This window comes from Hemitrygon akajei, chromosome 18 (genome assembly GCF_048418815.1).
Source record: "Hemitrygon akajei chromosome 18, sHemAka1.3, whole genome shotgun sequence".
NCBI lineage: Eukaryota > Metazoa > Chordata > Chondrichthyes > Myliobatiformes > Dasyatidae > Hemitrygon > Hemitrygon akajei.
The window spans coordinates 74,911,304-74,930,130 of NC_133141.1; the positions used below are offsets into that span (position 1 = coordinate 74,911,304).

The 18,827-nt window shown below is 54.5% G+C and overlaps 2 protein-coding genes across 2 annotated transcripts in view; both read left to right on the forward strand.

The window, feature by feature from the left end:
- Nucleotides 1–9,301, forward strand: part of LOC140741408 (uncharacterized) — a 31,279-nt gene extending 21,978 nt beyond the window's left edge. Inside the window, exons 5-6 of the mRNA XM_073071574.1 lie at nucleotides 5,495–5,818; nucleotides 9,285–9,301. Of these exons, the coding sequence (XP_072927675.1) occupies nucleotides 5,495–5,818; nucleotides 9,285–9,301 (341 nt within the window). The remainder of the gene's footprint in view (nucleotides 1–5,494; nucleotides 5,819–9,284) is intronic.
- The window catches only part of LOC140741525 (uncharacterized), a 29,619-nt gene continuing 20,059 nt past the window's right edge, over nucleotides 9,268–18,827 (forward strand). The window contains exons 1-6 of the mRNA XM_073071819.1: nucleotides 9,268–9,747; nucleotides 11,171–11,257; nucleotides 13,012–13,137; nucleotides 13,842–13,934; nucleotides 16,980–17,057; nucleotides 18,750–18,816. Of these exons, the coding sequence (XP_072927920.1) occupies nucleotides 13,020–13,137; nucleotides 13,842–13,934; nucleotides 16,980–17,057; nucleotides 18,750–18,816 (356 nt within the window). The 5' untranslated portion in view covers nucleotides 9,268–9,747; nucleotides 11,171–11,257; nucleotides 13,012–13,019. The remainder of the gene's footprint in view (nucleotides 9,748–11,170; nucleotides 11,258–13,011; nucleotides 13,138–13,841; nucleotides 13,935–16,979; nucleotides 17,058–18,749; nucleotides 18,817–18,827) is intronic.

Sequence of the window (18,827 nt, forward strand, 5' to 3'; positions counted from 1 at the left end):
TCTGAGCCCTCTGGTCCTAGACTCCCCCACTATAGGAAACATCCTCTCCACATCCACTCTATCTGTGTCCTCTGGTCCTAGACTCCCCCACTATAGGAAACATCCTCTCCACATCCACTCTACCTGTGTCCTCTGGTCCTAGACTCCCCCACTACAGGAAACATCCTCTCCACATCCACTCTACCTGTGTCCTCTGGTCCTAGACTCCCCCACTACGGGAAACATCCTCTCCACATCCACTCTATCTGTGTCCTCTGGTCCTAGACTCCCCCACTATAGGAAACATCCTCTCCACATCCACTCTATCTGTGCCCTCTGGTCCTAGACTCCCCCACTATAGGAAGCATCCTCTCCACATCCACTCTATCTGAGCCCTCTGGTCCTAGACTCCCCCACTATAGGAAACATCCTCTCCACATCCACTCTATCTGTGCCCTCTGGTCCTAGACTCCCCCACTATAGGAAGCATCCTCTCCACATCCACTCTATCTGAGCCCTCTGGTCCTAGACTCCCCCACTATAGGAAACATCCTCTCCACATCCACTCTATCTGTGTCCTCTGGTCCTAGACTCCCCCACTATAGGAAACATCCTCTCCACATCCACTCTATCTGTGTCCTCTGGTCCTAGACTCCCCCACTACAGGAAACATCCTCTCAACATCCACTCTGTCTGTGTCCTCTGGTCCTAGATTCCCCCACTATAGGAATCATCCTCTCCACATCCACTCTATCTGTGTCCTCTGGTCCTAGACTCCCCCACTATAGGAAACATCCTCTCCACATCCACTCTACCTGTGTCCTCTGGTCCTAGACTCCCTCCACTATAGGAAACATCCTCTCCACATCCACTCTACCTGTGTCCTCTGGTCCTAGACTCCCTCCACTATAGGAAACATCCTCTCCACATCCACTCTACCTGTGTCCTCTGGTCCTAGACTCCCCCACTATAGGAAACATCCTCTCCACATCCACTCTACCTGTGTCCTCTGGTCCTAGACTCCCTCCACTGTAGGAAACATCCTCTCCACATCCACTCTATCAAGACCTCTCAACAGTCGATAGGTTTCAATGAGATTCCCTCCCCCCCCCCCCCTCATTCTTCTGAACTCCATTGAGTACATTCCCAGAGCCACCAAACTCTCCTCACAGGACACGCCTTTCAATCCCGGACTGAACCTGCTCTGAACCCTGTCCAATGTCAACTGGTCCTTTCTTGGATAAGGGGCCCCAAAACTGCTCCCAATACTCTAGGGGAGGCCTCAGCTATACATCCTTGCTCTTTATATTCTAGTCAGTCTAACCAGGGTTTTATGGGCCTAGAGCATCTCCTGCATTTAAAACTCAATCGCTTCGGCTGTTTCCCTGAGCTGCGCTCCGCATGCATTCTGAATTATCCTGTTGTTAACTTTTTTAAATTATTAATATTTTGGTTGATGCGCTGGGCGTGGGTGCACGGTGCTCCGGAGGGACGTTGTTTCGTCTGAGTTGGACACGCAGGCGGTCAGATAACAATCAGCTTGAATTTGACGAGCGCCCTGCCCTGTGCTACCGAGAGCTCCGTCACCGCCAGATGCCCTGGCCTCTGAGCGCAGCGCTCCCACAGACAACGCGGCTCGGGGCAGCTGCGTGTTCAAACAGACCCGCCCTTATCCTGGCTGGAGGGGAAGGGGGGTGGGGGGGAGAGAGATTGAAGCGTACCGAACCTCCTAGACAGGCAGCCCTGCCCCGGGCAGGTGTAGGGCTGGTTCCCCCCGAGGTCGAGTGAATACACTCGGGGAAGGTGAGGACGCGAGGCAGCCGGCGAAAGCTCCTCCCGGGGCGTGATGCTGAGCAATCCTCAGACCACACGGGGAGTGTTGTGAGCGGGTCTGGGCCCCGCACCCGAGTGAAGAAGAAGAAACAAAAAAAAAGGTTGGAACTAAAATTAATTATCACCGCGCGCAGCATGCAGCCCTGGGATTATTGTTCCTACTGGGTGAATAAAAACATAAATAAACAGCGATAACTAACGAAAGAGCCCTTGAACTGAGATCATGGGTTGTGGGAGCATCTCAACAGATGAGTCTAGTTATCCCTAAAAACACAAAATGCCGGCAGAGCTCAGCAGGCCGGACAGCATCTACGGGAGGAGGTGGCGACGACGTTTCGGGCCGAAACCCTTCATCAGGAGTGTAGTTATCCCCTTTCGTTCAAGATCCTGATGGTTGAGAGGGGCGGGTTCACTGTTGGACAGGGTCGATTGGCAGTTCGCAAGAATGGTTCCGGGAATGAAAAGGTTAATGTTTGAGAAGTGGTTGATGGCTCTGGACCTGTACTCGCTGGAGGGGGTGGGGGGGAAGAACAGAGTGGCTGTTTCCTATAGTGGGGGAGTCGAGGACCAGAGGACACAGATAGAGTGGATGTGGAGAGGATGTTTCCTATAGTGGGGGAGTCTAGGACCAGAGGACACAGACAGAGTGGATGTGGAGAGGATGTTTCCTATAGTGGGGGGAGTCTAGGACCAGAGGACACAGATAGAGTGGATGTGGAGAGGATGTTTCCTATAGTGGGGGAGTCTAGGACCAGAGGACACAGATAGAGTGGGTGTGGAGAGGATGTTTCCTATAGTGGGGGAGTCTAGGAGCAGAGGACACAGATAGAGTGGATGTGGAGAGGATGTTTCCTATAGTGGGGGAGTCTAGGACCAGAGGACACAGATAGAGTGGATGTGGAGGGGATGTTTCCTATAGTGGGGGAGTCTAGGACCAGAGGACACAGATAGAGTGGATGTGGAGTGGATGTTTCCTATAGTGGGGGAGTCTAGGACCAGAGGACACAGATAGAGTGGATGTGGAGTGGATGTTTCCTATAGTGGGGGAGTCTAGGACCAGAGGACACAGATAGAGTGGATGTGGAGAGGATGTTTCCTATAGTGGGGGAGACTAGGACCAGAGGACACAGATAGAGTGGATGTGGAGAGGATGTTTCCTATAGTGGGGGAGTCTAGGACCAGAGGACACAGATAGAGTGGATGTGGAGAGGATGTTTCCTATAGTGGGGGAGTCTAGGACCAGAGGACACAGATAGAGTGGATGTGGAGAGGATGTTTCCTATAGTGGGGGAGTCTAGGACCAGAGGACACAGATAGAGTGGATGTGGAGAGGATGTTTCCTGTAGTGGGGGAGTCTGAGAGGACACCGCCTCAGGACAGGGGGACATCTATTTATTGAAGAGATGAACATGGGACGGGAGGCCTAGGGAGAAAGAAAGGGGGAGGGGGAGCACCAGGGGGAGATGGAGAACAGGCAGAGTGACGGGCAGAGAGATTTCCAGCATTTCCAACATCTGCAGATTTCCTGTTTTGAGTCCTGACGAAGGGTCTCGGCCCGAAACGCCGACAGCGCTTCTCCCTATAGACGCCGCCTGGCCTCTGCTGCGTCCCACCGGCATCTGCAAACTCCTGACAGGCAGCGGCGGGAATCGAACCCTGACTGTCGCCGCTGTGAAGCGTCACGCCGATCCCCAGGATGCTGCCAACCCGCTGCATTCTCCAAGCTCGCTTCCTGTCTAATTGGAGAGAGAGGGGAACAGCCCGTGCTGGTCCGTCGAGCCGTGGCACCCAGTAGGAGGAAGAAAGGCAGGAGAGTATTTCCTAAACGTGGGGGGAAATTCAGAGAGCAGCCTTGCGGGAGGATTTGTGAGTTCCCTAAAGATTAACTTCCACGTTGAGTCAGTGGGTGAGGAAGGGCAAATGCAATGTTGACATTCTTTTCGAGAGGAGGACTTATAAGAAGAAGGACGTGATGCTGAGGCTTTATAAGGCTTTATCAGTCCACACTTGGGAGGGTTGTGAGCTGTTTCGGGCCCCGTTATCTAAAGAAAAGATGTGCTGGTGTTGGAGACGGTCCAGGCAAGAATCATCCCGGGAATGGAAGGATTAATGTGCTGATGGCTGTACTCGCTGGGGATTAGGAGAATGGGGGGGGGAGGTGGGGAATCGCGTTGAAACTTACCAAATATAGATAGGTTGCACCATCTCGGGTCGCAAGACCCTGCGGGCGGATAGTGAGGTCGGCCGAGAAGATCATCGGGGTCTCTCTCCCCGCCATCACGGACATTTACGCCGCACGCTGCATCCGCAAAGCAAACAGCTTTATGAAGGACCCCACACACCCCTCATACAAACTCTTCTCCCTCCTGCCGTCTGGGAAAAGGCACCAAAGCATTCGGGCTCTCACGGCCAGACTGTGTAACAGTTTCTTCCCCCAAGCTATCAGACTCCTCGATACCCAGAGTCTAGACTGACACCTTACTGCCCCATTGTCCTGTTTATTATTTATTGTAATGCCTGCACTGTTTTGTGCACTTTATGCAGTCCTGGGTAGGTCTGTAGTCTGGTGTAGCTTTCTCTGTGTTGTTTTTTTACGTAGTTCAGTCTAGTTTTTGTACTGTGTCATGTAACACCATGGTCCTGAAAAACGTTGTCTCGTTTTTACTGTGTACCGTACCAACAGTTATGGTCGAGATGACAATAAAAGTGACTTGACTTGACTTGACGACTTAGAGTGGATGTGGATAGGATGTTTCCTATAGTGGGAGAGTCTAGGACCAGAGGACACAGATAGAGTGGATGTGGAGAGGATGTTTCCTATAGTGGGGGAGTCTAGGACCAGAGGACACAGATAGAGTGGATGTGGAGAGGATGTTTCCTATAGTGGGAGAGTCTAGGACCAGAGGACACAGATAGAGTGGATGTGGAGAGGATGTTTCCTATAGTGGGAGAGTCTAGGAACAGAGGACACAGATAGAGTGGATGTGGAGAGGATGTTTCCTATAGTGGGGGAGTCTAGGACAAGAGGACACAGATAGAGTGGATGTGGAGAGGATGTTTCCTATAGTGGGGGAGTCTAGGACCAGAGGACACAGATAGAGTGGATGTGGAGAGGATGTTTCCTATAGTGGGGGAGTCTAGGACCAGAGGACACAGATAGAGTGGATGTGGAGAGGATGTTTCCTATAGTGGGGGAGTCTAGGACCAGAGGATACAGATAGAGTGGATGTGGAGAGGATGTTTCCTATAGTGGGGGAGTCTAGGAACAGAGGACACAGATAGAGTGGATGTGGAGAGGATGTTTCCTATAGTGGGGGGAGTCTAGGACAAGAGGACACAGATAGAGTGGATGTGGAGAAGATGTTTTCTGTATGGGGGAGTCTAGGACCAGGGGACACAGCCTCAGAATAGAGGGACGTCCATTTTGTACAGAAATGAGGAGGATTTTCTTTAGCCAGTGGGTGGGGAATCTGTGGAATTCGTTGCCACAGATGGCTCTGGAGGCCCAATCATTGGGCATATTTAAAATGGAGGTTGATCAGTTCTTGATTAGTCAGGGTGTTGAAGGTTACGGGGAGAAGGCAGGATAATGGGGTTCCGTCTAAACCCGCTCCTTTGTCTTCTGGTCTTACGGGACTGAATGAACCGTTTCACCAATTCCCCTCTTCGCCCTGTTCCGCAGACTCGTGGATCGTAGATTCGTCGTCAGCGGTGGCAGTGCCAATTTCCCAGCAGTCGCAGGGGGCCCCGTGGTTGGCCCTGGACTCCAGCTCATCCCGGCAGATCTACCAGCCCATTGCAGCTCCATACTCCAGCAGCTACAGCGGGTCCCCGCCTCACCAGCACGGCAACCTGGCCCTGACGACGGAAGCCCCTGTGTCCTACCTGTCGACATCCGCGGGCTCCGACAATCAACTTAACTCCTATCAGGGCCATCGACGCAGGCTGGGCGACAGCGCCAGCTCTTTGCTCTCCACCTCTTCCGGGGGATGGGACACCTGGGAAGGTAGAGTAACTCCTTGTTATTCAACCGTACACACGTATACCGTCAAACGAAACAACGTTCCTCCGGACCAAGGTGCACAACACAGTACATATAACTCACACACACACAACACATAAAGTATACCGTCAAACGAAACAACGTTCCTCCAGACCAAGGTGCACAACACAGTACATATAACTCACACACACACAACACATAAAGTATACCGTCAAACGAAACAACGTTCCTCCGGACCAAGGTGCACAACACAGTACATATAACTCACACACACACAACACATAAAGTATACCGTCAAACGAAACAACGTTCCTCCGGACCAAGGTGCACAACACAGTACATATAACTCACACACACACAACACATAAAGTATACCGTCAAACGAAACAACGTTCCTCCGGACCAAGGTGCACAACACAGTACATATAACTCACACACACACACATAAAGTATACCGTCAAACGAAACAACGTTCCTCCGGACCAAGGTGCACAACACAGTACATATAACTCACACACAAACAACACATAAAGTATACCGTCAAACGAAACAACATTCCTCCGGACCAAGGTGCACAACACAGTACATATAACTCACACACACACACATAAAGTATACCGTCAAACGAAACAATGTTCCTCCGGACCAAGGTGCACAACACAGTACATATAACTCACACACACACACATAAAGTATACCGTCAAACGAAACAACGTTCCTCCGGACCAAGGTGCACAACACAGTACATATAACTCACACACACACAACATATAAAGTATACCGTCAAACGAAACAACGTTCCTCCGGACCAAGGTGCATAACACAGTACATATAACTCACACACACACATAGAGTATACCGTCAAACGAAACAACGTTCCTCTGGACCAAGGTGCACAACACAGTACATATAACTCACACACACAACACATAAAGTATACCGTCAAACGAAACAACATTCCTCCGGACCAAGGTGCACAACACAGTACATATAACTCACACACACACATAGAGTATACCGTCAAACGAAACAACGTTCCTCTGGACCAAGGTGCACAACACAGTACATATAACTCACACACAAACAGGACATGATGGGTTTTGGCCCAGAACTCTTTTCCATCAATGCCGCCTGGCCTGCTGAGTTCCTCCAGGTGTGTGTGTGTGTGTGTGTGTGTGTGTGTGTGTGTGTGTGTGTGTGTGTGTGTGTGTGTGTGTGTGTGTGTGTGTGTGTGTGTGTGTGTGTGTGTGTGTGTGTGTGTGTGTGTGTGTGTGTGTGTGTGTGTTGCTCGGATTTCCAGCATCTGCAGATTCTCTCTAGTTTGTGATAAATAACAAGGTGCATTTCTGGCACGAGGTCAGAAGGCTAGCAATGAAACGCCACTGGCATTTCATCTGTGATGGGTGATGTCGGGGGTCCAGTCGACTCACGGCCTGGGGCAGGGGAAGAAGCAGTTCCCATCCTGACAGTCCTTCTCCCTGATGCTAGTGGGGAGGGAGGGTGATCAAAGAGATTATCGGGCGGAACGGAGGGAACAGCTGGGAGTGAAAATAAAACGATCTCCCTCCTTCAAGTTAGAAACTAGTCAGAATTTGAAGACGTTGACAAACACCTTGTGTACTATAATTAAGATGAAGATCGGAGGATGCATCCATCGAAAACATTGTTTGAAGGCATTCCATTGTCTAGGCGTCTGGGCTGATTTCGTTCATTTACAGTCAATCAAAAGAATGCATCACAAGATCACAAGACAAAGGAACGGAAGTAGGCCATTCAGCCCATCGAGTCTGCTCCGCCACTCCACCATGAGCTATTCTCCCGGCTAGTTCCAATTTCCGGCTTTTTTCCCCCATATCCCTTGATACCCTGACTAATCAGACACCTGTCAATCTCCTCCTTAAACACCCTCAGTGATCGGGCCTCCACAGCTGTATGTGGCAACGAATTCCCTAAATCCCACGACCCTCTGGGGCTAAAAAAAAATCTCTCCTCACCTCTGTTTTAAATGGGTACCCTCTAATTCTAAGACTGTGACCTCTTGTCCTGGACTCACCCACCAAGGGAAACAGCCTTTCCACATCTACTCTGTCCAACCCTTTCAACATTCGTAATGTTTCTATGAGAACCCCGCTCATTCTTTTATACTGGAATGAATACAGTCCAAGAGCTGACAAACGCTCCTCATATGTTAGCCCCCGCATTCCAGGAATCATCCTCGTGAATCTTCTCCGAACTCTCTCCAACATCAGCACATCCTTTCTAAAATAGAGGGCCCAAAACTGCACACAGTATTCCAAATGGGGTCTCACCAGTGCCCATTAGAGCCTCATCAACACCTCCTTACTCTTGTACACCATTCCTCCTGAAATGAATGCCAACGTAGCATTCGCTTTCCTCACTGCCGATCCAACCTGGTGGTTAAACTTTAGGGTATCCTGCACCAGGACCCCCGAGTCCCTTTGCACTTCCGATTTCTGAATTTTCTCCCCATCTAAATAATAATCTGCCCGATTGTTTCTCCTTCCAAAATGTACAACCGCCCATTTCTCAACATTCTATCCCATCTGCCATTTCTTTGCCCGCTCCCCTAAACTGACCGAGTGTCTGCAACCTTTCCGTTTCTTCAACACCTCCTGCTCAGTGTACACTGGATGAATTTCTCCGTCGATAGAACTGCGTTAGTTCCTATTAGTTGCAGTAGTGTTGTAATTTATTCTGTATCTCATTTAAATACATAATTTGTTACTCACTTTAAAAAAACAGAAAGCTAATGGCGCGTTGGCCTTTATAAACAAGGGGAGTTGAGTACGGGAGTAAAGAGGTCCTTCTGCAGCTGTACAGGGCCCTGGTGAGACCACACCTGGAGTATTGTGTGCAGTTTTGGTCTCCAATTTGAGGAAGGACATTCTTACTATTGAGGGAGGGCAGCGTAGGTTCACGAGGTTGATTCCCCGGGATGGCGGGACTGTCATATGTTGAAAGATTGGAGCGACTGGGCTTGTATACACTGGAATTTAGAAGGATGAGAGGGGATCTGATTGAAACGTAGAAGATAATTAAGGATTGGACACGCTAGAGGCAGGAAACATGTTCCCGATGTTGGGGGGAGTCCAGAACCAGAGGCCACAGTTTAAGAATGAGGGGTAGGCCGTTTAGAACGGAGTTGAGGAAAAACTTTTTCACCCAGAGAGTGGTGGATCTGTGGAATGCTCTGCCCCAGAAGGCAGTGGAGGCCAAGTCTCTGGGTGCTTTCAAGAGAGAGTTAGATAGAGCTCTTATAGATAGTGGGGTCAAGGGATACGGGGAGAGGGCAGGAACGGGTAACTGATTGTGGATGATCAGCCATGATCACGGTGAATGTCGGTGCTGGCTCGAGGGGCCGAATGGCCTACTCCTGCACCTACTGTCTGTTGGATCACTGACAAGTTGAGGTTTTTAATTCCTCCCCCCGCACCCTTTTGCCTTCTAGTTCTCACTCGCTGCTGAGACGACGAGGGAGAGCCGGGGACGATGTACCGGTCAGCCGGGAGCACCTACGGCTCGTCCGGCTCCTTCGTCAACCAGAAGAGCCCGTGCAAGAGCTCGCACAGCGACCAGCAAGCCCTACCGGGCCCTCCGACTGCCGGACGCTGCCGCTGCCCCCGCAGGCCGGCGCAGGCCCCCCACCCGCAGGGGGCGGCCGACCCGGGGCCGGCGCCGACGCAGCCGCCCCGGCGGGGGGGGTCCAGAGGGAGTCGAGCAGCTGCCCGGCGTCGCCGCCAGCTCCTGCACCGATATCCCGCTGCTCCTGGTCAACGGCAGCGCGCTGGGCCCCGAGCCGGAGCGGGAGAGCCGGCGGCAGGCGTCCGGCTCGTTCAGCACCGCCAGCCTGCCCCGCTCGGCTTCTCCCAACAGGGGATCCGCCAAGTCTTCCAGTGCGACCTCCCTCACGGGTAAGCCTCGCCTCCCTTCACGGAATATTCCCGCGAGCCGGCTCTGAACACCCTTTCCTTCCTTCCACCCTGATTCACCCCCACCTGATAAAAGAGACCTCTCGTGAATTCTGCTGCTGAGGACGAAGGATCTCTCCAGGCGGGAGATGCCGGGCGCAGTCGTCCGGCCGGTCTTGCCGGGTGACACCGAGATTGGGGGGGGGTAGGGGGTGGAGCGGGCGGGGCTAGGGGCTCCTGAGGTTGGCAGCGGGTTCTGGGCCAGCTGGGCAAACGCCGGATGGAATTCAGCGCGGACGAGTGTGAGTTGCTCCACCTCGGGAGGGCCGGCCGGGGGAAGGTCCTACACGGGGAACGGCAGGGCACTGGGGAGCGCCGGCAGGGCGGAGGGATCTGGGAACACGGGTCCATAATTCACTCAGCTGTCTGTCCGAACCTGATGTCACCAGAGTAGGTAGAGGGTCGAAAAGGGAGCTTTGGGCACACTGGCCTTCCTAAGTCTTGAGCTAGCATGTCATGCTGAAGTTGTATAAACCTTCCAGGCCCAATTCAGAGTATCCTGTACAGTTCTGGTCACCTCCCTGCCAGAGAGATATCAAGAAGGTTGAAGGAGTGCGGAGAAAGATTGTGCGAACAGTTCAGTGACAGTTCAGGCTCCTATGGTTGAAGACCCTGATGGTTGAGGGGGTAATAACTGTTCCTGAACCTGGTGGTGTGGGCCCTGAGGCTCCTGTACCTCCTTCCTGATGATTGAGGGGGTAATAACTGTCCCTGAACCTGGTGGTGTGGGCCCTGAGGCTCCTGTACCTCCTTCCTGATGGTTGAGGGGTAATAACTGTCCCTGAACCTGTTGGTGTGGGCCCTGAGGGCTCCTGTCCCTCCTTCCTGATGTTTGAGGGGTAGTAACTGTCCCTGAACCTGGTGGTGTGGGCCCTGAGGCTCCTGTCCCTCCTTCCTGATGGTTGAGGGGGTAGTAATAACTGTCCCTGAACCTGTTGGTGTGGGTCCTGAGGCTCCTGTCCCTCCTTCCTGATGGTTGAGGGGGTAATAACTGTCCCTGGAACCTGTTGGTGTGGGTCCTGAGGCTCCTGTACCTCCTTCCTTGATGGCAGCAGTGAGAAGAGAGCATGTCCCTGGGTGGTGGGAGCCCCTGACGATGGACTCTGCTTTCCTGCGACAGCGCTCCACGTAGATGCACTCAACAGCGGGGAGGGCTTTACCTGTGATGAATTGGGCCATAGGTTTGATCTCAACACTGAAGGGAAGTTTGGGGAGGTATATGGATGGGAGCTGTATGGAGGGCGATGGTCCAGGCACAGGTCGATGGGACTAGGTTTCAATGATGTCCGGCATGGACTAGATGGGTTGAAGGGCCTGATCTGTGCTGTAGTGTGCTATCTCTTGTCTGCTTTCGTCTCCTCTGTAGATCTCCCATGCAGCGCAGAACCTACTGTTAAATTTGTACAAGGTACATCCAAATATTGGTACAAGCCAAACATCAGCCGGGAGCAGGGTAAGTTCCCTCGGGGTGAACTGGCTGATCTGATGTAATTCTCTGTCAAGATTCGAGATTGTTTGATGTCATTTCCAGTTCTCAAATGTAAAGGAGAATGAAATATTGTTACTCTAGATCCGACAACAACAAAAAACACGATTAGATTAAAAAAACACAATAAAAAACACACAATAAATATAAATACAGCGATAGCTTAGAGACACGGATTGATTGTGTGTCCATAAAGTGACGCTGGGCACAGGAGTGTCTGTACACAATCTCAAAACTTGACAGGAAATGATAAAGTAGTGGGCGGTTGGGGGTGTGGAGGGGTGGGTCAGTGGGTGATTGGGGGTGTGGAGGGGGTGGGGTCAGTGGGTGATTGGGGGGTGTGGAGGGTTGGGTCAGTGGGTGATTGGGAGTGTGGAGGGGTGGGTCAGTGGGTGATTGGGGGTGTGGAGGGGTGGGTCAGTGGTGATTGGGGGTGTGGAGGGGTGGGTCAGTGGGTGATTGGGAGTGTGGAGGGGTGGGTCAGTGGGTGATTGGGGGTGTGGAGGGGTGGGTCAGTGGGTGATTGGGTGTGTGGAGGGGTGGGTCAGTGGGTGATTGGGGAGGGGTGGGTCAGTGGGTGATTGGGGGTGTGGAGGGGTGGGTCAGTGGGGTGATTGGGGGGTGTGGAGGGGTGGGTCAGTGGGTGATTGGGTGTGTGGAGGGGTGGGTCAGTGGGTGATTGGGGGTGTGGAGGGGTGGGTCAGTGGGTGATTGGGGGGTGTGGAGGGGTGGGTCAGTGGGTGATTGGGGGTGTGGAGGGGTGGGTCAGTGGGTGATTGGGGGTGTGGAGGGGTGGGTCAGTGGGTGGTTGGGGGTGTGGAGGGGTGGTCGGTGGGTGTTTGGGGGTGTGGAGGGGTGGGTCAGTGGGTGATTGGGATGTGGAGGGGTGGGTCAGAGGGTGGTTGGGGGTGTGGAGGGGTGGGTCAGTGTGTGATTGGGGGTGTGGAGGGGTGGGTCAGTGGGTGATTAGGGGCGTGGAGGGATGCGTCAGTGGGTGATTGAGGTGTGGAGGGGTGGGTCAGTGGGTGGTTGGTGGTATGGAGGGGTGGGTCAGTGGGTGATTGGGGGTGTGTGGAGGGGTGGGTCAGTGGGTGATTGGGGTGTGGAGGGGTGGGTTAGTGGGTGATTGGGGGGTGTGGAGGGGTGGGTCAGTGGGTGATTGGGGGAAGAGGAGAGGGGGAGAGAGAGATGGGGTGAGGGAGGGAGGGAGGGGGATAGGGAGAGGGGGAAGGACATGTTGAGTTGAGGGAGGGGGAGAGAGAGATGGGGTGAGGGAGGGAGGGTGATAGGGGAGAGATGGGGTGAGAGAGGGGAGAGAGATTGGATGAGGGAGGGGGGAGAGAGATGGGGTGAGGGAGGGGAGAGATGATTTGAGGGGGTGAGGGGAGAGATGATTTGAGGGGGAGAGAGATGGGGTGAGGGAGGGAGGGGGATAGGGGAGAGAGAGAGGAGAGTGGTAGAGAGTGGGAACAGAGGTGTGATGTGGAGGGAGGGGGAGAGGGAGGGGTAGGGAGTGAGGAAAGGAGTGGGAGAGAGCAGATAAACTGGATTCTGATTCCGATGGTGGGGACCGTGAGCCAGTTATTACTTGTGGTCTCTGCTGGGTGGTTCTCGATGAAGACTAGGCTCCTGGGCATTTGGCTCTTGTGCAGAGCAGTTTGTTATTGCTGAGAGTCCGGAGGTTTTCCAGCTGCTGAGGTCGGATGTTATATCTCTTGCAGCCATCGAGATGCTGAAGGACAAGGAGGTCGGTTCTTTCGTCATCCGGGAGAGCTCCACCTACGTCGGGTCCTTTGGCCTGGCCGTGAAGGTCTCGTCTGGTCCCGACAGCCCGGAGAGGAAGATGGGTACGCCTCCGCGTGTCGCCTCACTCCGAGCCGGGGCCCAGGTCGCCGCGCACTGCCCTGAGCCCACCCTCCCTGCTGACAATGGACAATAGGTGCAGAAGTAGACCGTTCGGCCCTTCGAGCCTGCACCGCCATTTTGAGATCATGGCTGATCATCTACTATCAATACCCGGTTCCTGCCTTGTCCCCATATCCCTTGATTCCCCTATCCATAAGATACCTGTCTAGCTCCTTCTTGAAAGCATCCAGAGAATTGGCCTCCACTACCTTCCGAGGCAGTGCGTCCCAGACCCCCGCAACTCTCTGGGAGAAGAAGTTTTTCCTTAACTCTGTCCTAAATGACCTACCCCTTATTCTCAAACCATGCCCTCTGGTACTGGACTCTCCCAGCATCTGGAACATATTTCCTGCCTCAAACATACTCCCTGCTGGGGCACAGGCCGCCCACCGCGGCTCGCCAGAGCCCTCCGTCCTGGGCAGACCTTCGCATCTTCTCCTCCCCCCCGGGGACGAGCTCTTCAGAGCTTCCGCTGGTGTTTCATCGGCAGCGGGCTTTTACGGTTATGGGGTTGCTAGCCCCCACGAGCGACCCCCACCCCCTCTTCCTCTCGCAGCCGAGCTTGGGGGGTGGTCTTCGGGGAGGGTGCGGGACATTGGTGACCCTTTCAGTTCTGGTCCCTCACCCAGTTGCTCCCTCTTTATAGGAGACTCCCCAGCCGTGTCGGTCCGGCATTTCCTCATCGAATTCTCCCGGAAAGGAGTGTGTCTGAAAGGAGGAGCCCAGGAGCCGTACTTTGGTAAGCTTGTAGAACATCACAGCACAGAAACAGGCCCTTCGGCCCTTCTTGGCTGTGCCGGACCATTTCTCTGCCTGGTCCCACTGACCTGCACCTGGGTCATATCCCTCCATTCCCCTCTCATCCATGCACCTGTCCAGGTTTCTCTTAAAAGTGAAAAGTGAGCCCGCATTCACCACTTCATCTGGCAGCTCATTCCACACTCCCACTCTCTGCGTGAAGAAGCCCCCCCCCCCCAATGTTCCCTTTAAACTTCCTCCCCTTCACCCTTAACCCATGTCCTCTGGTTGTGTTGTTTTCTCCCCTGGCCTCAGTGGAAAAAGCCTGCTTGCATTCACTCTATCTGTACCCATCATAATTTTATACACCTCTATCAAATCTCCCCTCATTCTCCTACGCTCCAGGGAATAAAGTCCTAACCTTTCTCTGGAACTCAGATTCTCAAGTCCCAGCAACATCCTTCTCAAGTCCCAGCAACATCCTTGTAAACCTTCTCTGCACTCTCTCAACCTTATTAATATCCTTCCTGTAATTTGGTGACCAAAACTGCACGCAATACTCCAAATTCGGCCTCACCAATGCCTTATACAACCTCACCATAACATTCCAACTCTTATACTCAATACTTTGATTCATAAAGGCCAATGTACCAAAAGCTCTCTTTACGACCCTGTCTACCTGTGACGCCACTTTTAGGGAATTTTGTGTCTGTATTCCCAGATCCCTCTGTTCATACTGCACTCCTCAGTGCCCTACCCATTTACCTTGTATGTTCTACTTTGGTTTGTCCTTCCGAAGCGCGATACCTCACACTTGTCCGCATTAAAGTCCACCTGCCGTTTTCCCAGCTGGTCCGAATGGTCAGCGCCACACGCAGAACGCCGGAGGAACTCAGCATGCCGGGCAGCGGCCGTAGAAAAGAGTGCGGGAGTCGAAAGGTTCGGGCCGAGAGCCTCCACATGAGGGACGGGGGTCCCGGGCCTGGAACACCGGACCGTTCACTCCCGGCCGCAGACGCGGGCCAGGCCGGCCGAGTCCCTCCGGGGTTCCGTGCGCGCCTCTGTCGCTCGGATGTCCGGCCGGCCTGCAGGCTTCCTTCACGCCTGTGAGAGAGTCGGCGAAGCCGGTCTTGGGTCTCGGACTCGCCCCCCGCCCCCCCTCACCGCAATCTCAGCGGCAGAGTCGGAAAGGGTTCAAAAGCCCGTTTCCGATCGGTGTGCGACCCCGCGATTCGTCCCCGCCACAGACAGCCAAGGAACGCGGACTCTGGCATCGATCCCCCTTAAAATCTCACCTCCTCTCACCCTCAGCCTAATGCCTCTAGTTGTAGTGTCACCCGACCTGAGTGTGTGTGTGTGTGGGGGGGGGTGGGGGGGGGGGGGTGGGGGAACCCTGCTTTGCATTTACCCTATCTAGAGGGGAATCGGACCCTGAGCTTCCACTCCCTTGCGGTCGAGTATATCGGGACCCCCCTGGCCCCTGCCGGTGATAATTGAGCGTCGAGCGAACCCCGGTTGAAGTCGCCCGGCACGGATTTGAAAGGCCTTGCGCTAGGACTCTTCCTGGTTTTGCTCATCAATACCTCGAGGATCCTGCTTAGGGACCGGCCTTCGGCGGGGTGTGAACTGCGGGCGGGACAGTGTGTGAGGGAGTGGAGGGTGATTGGGGGGTGTGGAGGGGTGGGTCAGTGGGTGATTGTGTGTGTGGATGGGTGGGTCAGTGGGTGATTGGGGGGAGTGGAGGTGGTGGGTCAGTGGGTGGTTGGGGGTGTGGAGGGGTGGGTCAGTGGGTGATTGTGTGTGTGGAGGGGTGGGTCAGTGGGTGATAAAGGGGTGTGGAGGGGTGAGTCAGTGGGTGGTTGGGGGGTGTGGAGGGGATGGGTCACTGGGTGATTGGAGGTGTGGAGGGGTGGGTCAGTCGGTGATTGGGGGTGTGGAGGGGTGGGTCAGTGGGTGATAAAGGGGTGTGGAGGGGTGGGTCAGTGGATGATTGGGGGGTGTGGAGGGGTGGGTCAGTGGGGGCGGTTGGGGGTGTGGAGGGGTGGGTCAGTGGGTGATCGGGTGAGTGGAGGGGTGGGTCAGTGTGTGATTGGGCTGTGTGGAGGGGTGGGTCAGTGGGTGATTGGGTGTGTGGAGGGGTGGGTCAGTGGGTGATCGGGGGGTGCGGAGGGGATGGGTCAGTGGGTGATCGGGGGGTGTGGGAGGGGTGGGTCAGTGGGTGATTGGGGGTGTGGAGGGGTGGGTCAGTGGGTGATTAGGGGTGTGTTGGGGCGGGTCAGTGGGTGATTAGGGGTGTGGAAGGGTGGGTCAGTGGGTGATTGGGGGGTGTGATCAGTGGAGGGTAACGGGCTGAGGGCGGGTAGGTGGGACTAGGTGAGATTAAGAGTCCAGCACGGACTGGGGCTGTGATTATTATATGGTTATATGGGATGTAATCTGCACGCTCTGATATCGATGGTTCGGCGACGATGCAGTAAAAGTCATAAAGAGAGATCCTGCTGGTAAACAGCACGGTTGGCTCTCAGTCACGAGATGGTCCAGGTCTGGGGGGGGCAACAGGAGTGCGATAAGGTCCGAGCGCCCCTGAGAGTTTATCATTAAAAACGCAACCCCCCCCACACCTCTCGCCTTCTCCGAATCAGCGGCTGGGTCCATTCATGTATCGAGAAGCACCCCTCCTCCCCCCCCGGGGGTCTCACCCAAGGTATCCGGTGAGTCCGGAGCGAGCCATGTCTCAATAGACAACAGGTGCAGGAGTAGGCCATTCGGCCCTTCTCCGTGAAACGCAGAACGTAGCAATGCCTCGTTCCCCTGCCGATACAGCAGCCTTGCTCTCCGAGTGACCGTGTATTTGCTAACAGAGATTCCTGGGTACTATTTTAATTACGTTGCTCGGTTAACCCCCCAGGTGACAGTGCCTGGACACTGGGCTTGCGGGGGGATGGGTTGTGGGGTGGGGGGGGGGGCGGGATGGTGAGCTGTGAACCCACCCCTAACCACAGGCCTCTCTCTCTCCCCCCCCCACCCCCCCACCCCCGCCCCACAGGAAGCCTCTCAGCTTTTGTCTACCAGCATTGCATCACCCCCATCAGCCTGCCGAACAAGCTTCGCCTGCCGAGGACGGGTAAGTCACCGGCGTGGCTTTCGCGTAGGGCGGGGGTCAGGTCAGGGCTGGGCCGTGGTGGTCAGCGGGTCGGGTAGGGTCTGCACTGGAACCTCTTCTCGTTGCCACCGTCGTGGTTGGGGAGGTACGTTAGCATGAAGACACACACACTCAACGGTTCAGGAACAGCTTCTTCCCCTCCGCCATCAGGGAGGGGGTACAGGAGCCTGAAGACACACACTCAACGGTTCAGGAACAGCTTCTTCCCCTCCGCCATCAGGGAGGGGGTACAGGAGCCTGAAGACACACACTCAACGATTCAGGACAGCTTCTTCCCCTCTGCCATCAGGGAGGAGGTACAGGAGCCTGAAGACACACACTCAGCGATTCAGGAACAGCTTCTTCCCCCTCTGCCATCAGGGAGGGGGTACAGGAGCCTGAAGGCCCACACTCAACGATTCAGGAACAGCATCTTCCCCTCTGCCATCAGGGAGGGGGGTACAGGAGCCTGAAGACACACACTCAATGATTCAGGAACAGCTTCTTCCCCTCTGCCATCAGGGAGGAGGTACAGGAGCCTGAAGAACACACACTCAATGATTCAGGAACAGCTTCTTCCCCTCTGCCATCAGGGAGGAGGTACAGGAGCCTGAAGACACACACTCAACAATTCAGGAACAGCTTCTTCCCCTCTGCCATCGGGGAGGGGGTACAGGAGCCTGAAGACACACACTCATCAACGATTCAGGAACAGCTTCTTCCCCTCTGCCATCAGGGAGGAGGTACAGGAGCCTGAAGACACACACACTCAACAATTCAGGAACAGCTTCTTCCCCTCTGCCATCAGGGAGGGGGTACAGGAGCCTGAAGACACACACACTCAACGATTCAGGAACAGCTTCTTCCCCTCTGCCATCAGGGAGGGGGTACAGGAGCCTGAAGACACACACTCAACGATTCAGAAACAGCTTCTTCCCCTCTGCCATCGAGGAGGGGGTACAGGAGCCTGAAGACACACACTCAACGATTCAGGAACAGCTTCTTCCCCTCTGCCATCCGATTTCTGAATGGACACTGAGCCCATGAACACTACCGCACCATTTACAGTTATTTTCAAGATACATTTCTCGCAATTCATAGTATTTTTTTTTTTAAATTATTGCCGCAAAGGTACACATTTCACGAGGTGCGTCAGTGAATTTAACCCCACCGTTCGGATCGGATCCGGCTACCAGGATGGCGGCCTGGTCAGCCTGGCCGAGCGGCCGTCTGCGTCTTCTGGTCTTGTCCTGGGCCGCAGGAGACCCGGAGGAGGAAACGTTCCAGCGGGGAGAGCCGAGGGGTGGGAGGGCTGTGACAGTATTTTCGTGTGGAAGTGCCCAGTGGTGAGGGGCTGGGCCGGATCCACTACTCTTCGAAGGGCTTTCCGTTCAAGGGCAGTGGTGTTCCCCACACACGCCGGACCGCGATTTCCGCCGGGTCGGTATACTCCCCTCCCCACAAGTCACAGAAGTTTGCAAAAGTTTTGGACAGGAGAGATGGCCTCCGGGGTTCAGCTTTTGGCCCCTCTCGTTCACTCCCCGTTTCTTGGCCGTCCGGAGGGGGGTTGAGTGGAGGCGGTGGGACGGGAGGAAGGGACGGGGGGGGGGGTGGGGGCGGTGAGGGTGAGGTCGGCCCCTCCCCCATTGACTCTCTGCTTTCTCTGCTGTCCAGACTGTCTGCGGAACACCGCCGAAGGCTCCGGGTCTGCCGTGTCCCCCCCCGAGGAACCAGCAAGCAGGTCAGTAGGCA